This window comes from Cyprinodon variegatus, unplaced genomic scaffold (genome assembly GCF_000732505.1).
Source record: "Cyprinodon variegatus isolate N-32 unplaced genomic scaffold, C_variegatus-1.0 Scaffold196, whole genome shotgun sequence".
Taxonomy (NCBI): domain Eukaryota; kingdom Metazoa; phylum Chordata; class Actinopteri; order Cyprinodontiformes; family Cyprinodontidae; genus Cyprinodon; species Cyprinodon variegatus.
In genome coordinates, this window is record NW_015150649.1 from 178,654 (window position 1) to 186,337 (window position 7,684).

General features: G+C 38.7%; 1 protein-coding gene across 2 annotated transcripts in view; it reads right to left on the reverse strand.

Moving 5' to 3' along the window:
• LOC107087848 (Y+L amino acid transporter 2-like) overlaps positions 1-7,684 on the reverse strand; it is an 18,160-nt gene that overhangs the window by 8,959 nt on the left and 1,517 nt on the right. For both annotated transcript variants that reach the window (XM_015379639.1, XM_015379641.1), the window contains exons 2-5: positions 5,901-6,238; positions 5,619-5,794; positions 3,902-4,044; positions 759-884 (exon numbers count right to left, since the gene is read on the reverse strand). In XM_015379639.1, the coding sequence (XP_015235125.1) occupies positions 759-884; positions 3,902-4,044; positions 5,619-5,794; positions 5,901-6,029 (574 nt within the window). In that variant the 5' untranslated portion in view covers positions 6,030-6,238. The remainder of the gene's footprint in view (positions 1-758; positions 885-3,901; positions 4,045-5,618; positions 5,795-5,900; positions 6,239-7,684) is intronic.

Sequence of the window (7,684 nt, forward strand, 5' to 3'; positions counted from 1 at the left end):
AGTCCTATTCAGGTCCAGGACTTACGTTAGATTCCTGAGCACAGAAGTAGAATAATTTTGGTCCAAAACATGAATTAGATTTTAAATTAAATGTACTGGGCTACGTTCTTTTCATCTAATATTTTGTGAGCATTTGGCTTCATTGATTCTGCTTCTTGTCTGGATTTTCTGTTTTAAACCGGGGGGGTCGGAGACAAACATCTGTTATGCCTCCAGATTTAGTTAGTCCCACTTTACACATCCCCTCCACCAACAAGGAGATGTGACAGAGACATGGGAAAATAAAGTCTTCTGCCACCCTTTGCATTCGACTCTGAATCCGAGGTTATAAATCTAGGTCTGCCTAACCTCTACTGCCATCTAAACTCTCATTTAATAAGATTAATGGAATTGCTGTAGAAGAAAGCACAGCTTAAAGTTAAAGCTCTCTACACAATGGAGAACGAGTTACAAAAGAACAAAATCTTAAAAACCGGTCCAACAACTTCTCTGCAAAACAATTTAGAATAACTACTTAGCAGCAAGGTACGGTAGTCTAATTTTCTACAATCTACAGAAAATCAATACCCATCAATGATTAGCAGATAATAAAGAGCCATTCTTTCATCTATTTGGCTCCACCTCTTTACAGGCTAATCAGTAACTCATAAGAACATTTCAGCTGCAATCCTGAACAAAGCAGCAGTGTCCAAGTCCTCCAATTATCCTATTTTAAAGCTACAACAGTTATTTCTATCACAGATTTAATAGAAAAATACCTTGAGCCAGTTTAACCAATCCAGCAATGATGATGACGATGAGAGCAAGGACCTTTGCTACTGTAGAGACGACCTGAAGAATCGCTCCCCATTTTACTTTCATGCAGTTTACAGCAGTCAGTAAACCTAACAGACAGGAAAGAAAGGGGAAACGGGAAGTTAATAAACACAGTGCAATACAATGGAGGGTAAGAGAGGCAGGGATTATATCACATTTAAAGGAAGGCTTTTAGTCTTAAAAAATAACTTCCCTAATATAAACAATGCACAAGATTTATAATCTGCAGGAATATTCCCATTTTTAAGCTCACAGCTTCTGTAGCTGATCTTTTTGCACCTTGTCTGTTGTTAAAAGCAAAACCAGCAGCTTTAGGGATCATTGGCTGTTTGCATTGCCTTAACTCTTCACAGTATTCCTTTATTTTTCATTCCAAGGCCTCTGTGTTTATCTCTACTGAGAACCGCTTTCAGGATGGATTAAGAGTAAACCACCAATTCAGCTATAAACATACACTTTCACAACCTCAGAGAGTAGACGGGATTAAGATTTTCTGCTGAAGGCCCTACAATTTAAGTTTTGTTTTTCCACATTTACATGCCACATGCTACATGGTTTAATATGTTCAAACTGTGAACTTTACTGCAGAAAATCATGTAAAAGAAGGTTTTAATTTAAGCTTATGTGTCTCATATTTGCATAGAGTTCAGCTTTTGAAGAACTGAGTATATCATAAATTCACTGGAGGATGGATGGATGGATGAAAAAATTGCAAGCTCCACCTGAACCAGGATGGACAAATCAAAAGTCCTGGTAGTTGCCCTCGGCGACAACAGCCATTAGGTGATGATAACTAATCTTAACTAGTGTCTGCTTCCAAAAGTTTGGTTTTATGCAATCATGCTTAACTGAAAAAAATTAAAGGTATAGTGGAGGAATCATCCTGGTGATATGTTTATGTAAGGGCGTCCTACGTGCTTGACCCCATTTCTACCTACCGAGGTGAGTCTGACAGTGTAAAAATTGCAAATCTTCTTTTGGAAAGTAAGTTTGTATGAGTGCTGCAAACAGCAACTGTTAAACAGAGCGTGCACAAGGAGAAATGGGTTTGTGCATGCTCTCACACACGTTTAATACAGTAGGTGTTCCATCTCCAGAGCGGGCATAGGGTTGAGAATGTGCTTTTTTTTAATGCAGAGGGTGAATCTTTAAAAAAAAATTGTGAAAATCCTCCACTATACCTTTAATTAGCAGGTACCATGAGGGACCAGAACAAATGATGCTTGTTTTACTGTTCAGAAGCAGCAGCAGCTCATGCATCTTCCTGTGCTACCATGTTTATATGTGTTCAGCAGCTCCTGCATTCTTCACAGCTGCAGGTCTCGGCTTAAACCATACCACTGCAGCCTGAATCAGAGGCTTGTACCACAAAGCCAGCTAAACGTAGCGGGATAACTTCCAGCCTTTGCGGATTAACCAATCCACAATGATGGTAATCAGGATCAGCGCTACCACGAAGCTGCGTATCAACTTGTTAACTCAATCCAGCTTTGGCTGATCGTGAATCTGTGAACGAGCACACAGATTGCCGACTGCGTAAATTAGCGAGAAACTCATCAGTGACATTGAACACAGCCTGGACACTAACCATTGTACTGCAAATTAATCACGTGCCCCTCAGGAGTGAACAGGACTTCAGATAAAAATATAACACAAAAACATAATTTAAGCTGGTTATTTTGACTTTTTAATTTAATAATGTTTGGGCTACAATAAAGCTGGAAGCTGATGCCACAACTGCATCATAATAATATAAGAAGTTATCAGTCTGAGTGAAATTATCCTGATTTCTGTGGTGTCAGAACTTTTTTTCTACATGGTGGGTAACCATTAATCAGTACGGCTTCAGTGTAACATGTCCCCTTCTCATTAATACTGTTACAGCAGCCAGCTGGGTGGTTCCTTCATCTCAAACTCGGGTCCTCTACCAGAGGTCTGGGAGATTAAGGGTTCTTCGTAGTATCTTAGGAATCCCTAGAACTGCACATTTCTGGACTTAGATGTCTGATGTTTCTCCAGGTATCCGTTTGAGCCACTTCTCAAATGTGGGTTTTACTTCCCCCTTTGCTCCCCTGACCACTGGCACTACAGTTACCTTCACCTTGCAGGCTGTATCTAGTTGTTCCCTGATGCCTGGGTATTTCTCATATTCCCCCCCATTGGTTGGCCACAAACTGTAAGCCATACAAACAGATACAAGTCTGTATCTGGAAGATCCAAAGGTTCTTAGCTCTAAGATGGTGGATTGTTCCTGGAGCCTCTTTGCCTGAAGCTGGGATCTTTCCTGGTATGGTAGATCTGGGCCTCTATTGCTCTGGTGTTCATCGCCAGCTCCTGTGCGGCCAAGATCAGTGCTTCTGTGGTTTCATTCAGTCTAGCCCTCTCAAGCCATTGGTAGGATTTTGTCATATCAGCCACTACAGCCATCTGTCAGTGGTACATCCCATGCAGTGTTATAGCTACAGCTGTCACCTTAACCCAGCAACCTCGCTTTGTGGTACAGGCCTCTATTTTGGGTCAGTCTCCAACAGTTGAAGCCGGAACGAGACCAGATAGATTCTTGCGTGTTTGTAAATTGTGGCATTGCGCTTTTATCTTTAAGACATTTTTAGCCTACTTTATGTTGTCAAACAGGTTTTACTTTAGTACATTTTTCATTCTATAAGCATAATTAGAGCCTGGGTGTGTCTAGTAGAATTAATTTATCATTTAGAAACGGGCACAATACTTTTCCACATTTCTTTCTCTCCTTAATTTTCAACAGTTACTTTTAATTATATTAAAGGTTTTTGTTGAGAAAAAACTGCATATGAAAGCTACAGCTGTGTTTCTTATTCACCTGGTAACTATAATAAGCATTAAAAGCTGTTTCTCTGCTCCTTTTGTCTGGACTATGGTTACTAAAAGGTTAGCATTGTTTTATGTAAACCTGTCGGCTACCAAAGCACCACTGGATACAGAAACCCTGCATAAGAAAGCCGTGTTTAAAATTTTGTTTCAGCATAAGCTTTTACAAAACCAGCCATGTAAAAATGCAACAGACCAAACAATACATGTAACATGCTTAGAGGAAAAAGAGCCTTACATATTATGGCTGCTGCAAAGAGGCGGACGGCGTAATAGGGGGCAGAACAGGTGGGGTAGAAGGGCTGGACCATATAGTTTGAAAAGGTCAAGGCTATCACCGCCTGACAGGCTGGTTCTACTATCATCAGGGACGTCCAGAGTCTAAAAACAAAAAGGGTGATCAGTAAAAGTGTTAGCATGTACATTTCTAACTTCAATATGCTTTAAAATGTAGTTAAAAATGGAAAAACATTAAAACATTTATGTCTAAAAAAAACATTCAGTTTTCCTCATGAAGATCTACATTTTAAGAGCCAAAACACATGTAGGTTTATATATTAGCATGTGTCAAAGAGTACATGTAGTGAAAGTAGGACCAACACCAAGTAGGAGTGCCGCAACTCTCATATACTAAAGAAAGCAAACCGGTTCCTTTTTCTACATTTGTTCTTACTGCAGGCAATATTCAGCTACCGCTGACATACTTAAGCTAAAGATTTACAGAGTTCTACTAATTAGCAATATTTGGGCAGGTGTGTTGCTGAGAATCTTAGGCTACGTTCACACTGCAACCCTAAGTAACCAAAATCCAATGTTTTGGTCCATATGCGACCTGTATCTGATCTTTTCATGGCAGTCTGAACAACACAAATCAAATCTTTTCCAATGCAACCCAGGCCACTTGGCTATGTGGTCCTGAATCCGATACGAATCTGATCTTTTCAAATGCGACCTGTGTCTGAACAGCCATTAATACCCAACAAAGGTCACTCTTATGCTTCTTGCTACGCAGAAGGGGCAAGAAAAACAAAAACAACGGTGGACAATGATGCAGAGAGCAGTATTTATGTTTAACCATCTTGGAAAGATGGAGTTTTAAGGCTGGGAAATATTGCTAGATGAGCTCCAACTCTACCAACCACATTTACTTCCGTAAACACAGAGCACGCTGGCCTGTGACATCATTGCGTCCACTAGTCCGCATGCGGGACACTTGCATTGTATGACTGCAGTTCACACAGGAGATCACATACTAGTCGCATATATTTGGAAATGTGAACAGCAACACAAAAAAAAAAGTTTTTTCGACAAAAAAAAAAAAAAAAAAAAAAAAATGGAGCATCAAGGTCTTATCAACGTAGCCTTAGAGTTGCAGGAGACTAGCCCTAGGAACCAGTGCAACAAACATTAGAGACATCAAGGACATGAGAGACAATCTCACCAATCCTTGAGTCACATCAAACAGTCCATCTTTGCTTATGAGAAAAATAACCAGAATTCTATTTTTCCTCTCTTCAGTACTTTTGCGAATTAAGTTTAAATCCAAATGACAGATTCTGGAAGAAGCAATAACAAATTGGAGTTGTTAAAAGTTATGTTCCCACAATCTGTGATGACTCAGGGAGCCGGAACCTCTGCAGATGCTAGCCCACCTTCTACTTGGACATTCGAAGAGTATTTTAGGTTTACTTGAAGGATACTTTTCAGAAGGTCCAATATTTTAAGTTTTTATTATCACAAATTCTAAACATAGTTTTGAGTTTTCACCAGTTTTTAGCTTTACTTCCCCAAATAGAAATTAAAATGTCTAAAATATACCACTCTGTGTGGTACATTTCATTTTGGGAATCAGAGTCGCTATTGGTGATACTCTGGACAATAGACATGCACCTGTTTTGAACTAATTAAGAAAATAACAGGGACAAAAAAAGGCATTTTAACACGTTTCGACATACCGAATAAAAGCCAAGAAGCCGCCAAACGCTTCCAGAATGTAGGCGTAAGAAGCTCCTGATTTGCGAATGGTGGTGCCAAGCTCGGCGTAGCATAACGCTCCAAACACGGAAAAGATCCCTCCGATGGCCCAGACCACCAAAGACAAGCCGAAAGAGCCTGTATACATGAGAACCCCCTACAGGGAGAAAGAGGAAACATGTAACACTGTTTGCACAAAAACCAAAATGGTAAATAGACTTTGATGATGATCAAAAATGTTTGCAATAAGGCAGGAGTCTTACCTTGGGGGAGACAAAGATTCCAGAGCCAATCATATTTCCCACAATGAGGCAGACACCATGGAGGAGGGAAATCTCCTGTTTTAGCCTCACACCGCTGTCCACGGACATTGCGTCTCCGTCAGCAACCATTCTTACTAATTTACAGCTTTAACGCTCAAAGGAAAAGGTCACTAGGAGGATTAATAATAGAGCAAATATATACCAAAAAAATATATACAAATATACAGTTTGGTCCTAAAAAAAAAAAGAGAAAAGTGAGGAGTTGGTTACTGGGAGTTCCAGATTAAGCACATCTCAAATGGCTGGGCAATCCAGGTGTGTTTCTCAGGTTGAATACCCTGAAAAATACAAACATACACAAAAAAAAGGTCATTTAAGTCTTTTAATTAAAGTTTAGAAAAGAAACATTAGGTTTATTCTAAAACACAAAATCACTTTCCTATTACTCTGGTTCTTTTTCCACCACAAAAAGTTGTACTAACATTAACTAATGAGTATGAGCAGCTGTTTCCCCTTGCTTTAATTCACACATTTAAAACTTAGATGTGTAATTCAACTTACAGGAAAAAACAAACTTAAGTTAACAGACAGTTTAAAAGTGCCGAATGTTTTAAATGGCTATAAAGATTCATAAAGAAACTCATCTCAATTCAGTAAAAGAAGAGGTCTAATCAAGCAAAATGTTCCATCTAAGAACATCAATGAAGCATCCGTTAGATTGGTGCAAAAGCTCCTGCACCAATGCCGTTAATGACTAGTTAGCATTTCCCAAAAATTACAGCCTCTTCAACTTGCCTTTCCTTCAACACTGGCTGAAGTGGTTCCAATCCCTTTAATCTGAAGAGAAGCTTCAGAGGTTTGCTTTTGGTGACTCTCATTTCCACCCAACTAAGCATGGGAGCTATACTTTAAAACAGTGACCTAATATTCTAAGGAGTCTCATTTGTTCCAGGCTTGTTGGACCAGGAAAAAAAAAAAAAAAACTATGTTAAAACTGGAAGTTGTCAATATTTGCACTAGACTAAATCCATCTCTGCTGAGAACTGAGCTTAACACTCTTGCTTTTCACAAATAGAAGCTATGGAAACAATCTAATTTGCAATTCTTATAAATAAAAAAACTAACTTGCTGCCACCAGTCTATGACAGGCAGCCACCATGTGTCCCTTATTACATCAATGAAATTATGCAAGCATCTGTTCTGCATCCCCAAGTCAATCTGGCTCCTGCATCTAATGGATGCACGTTTACAATACATCTCTGGAGGAAACAATTAAACTTTGCTCAACATGAAGAACACGTGCCATCAGCATGCCCTCTGATATGAACCAATGTGCTCCACATTAAGTACTTAACATTAGGTGACTTAACTTAACTGCCACTATAATTTCCAAAAACTACTCGTGGTTAGTGTTTGGTTAGAATATGTTTGCCCAACTTAAAAAAAAGCACATCCAGATAAAAGTTTAGAATGAATGTAGCTATAGAAGAAAAAATACTTTGAATTAAATCCCAAAAAATACATAGAAAAGTTATTTACAAAAAATGTGGGAACTCATCCACGCCAATTTGTCACAGTTAGTTCCAACTTGGTGTCTTGGACTAACATGCATAAAAATCTAATTTCCATAAAGCAATACATTTTTATAACCTTATTTAAATCATAATAATTAAAACTATTTAGAACTCCTATAAATGTAAGATGTGGTGGGAAAAAAAATCCACATCTTACATAAAAGGTAAAGCCAACAGAATTTTTTTCCATTTCATATATACATACATATT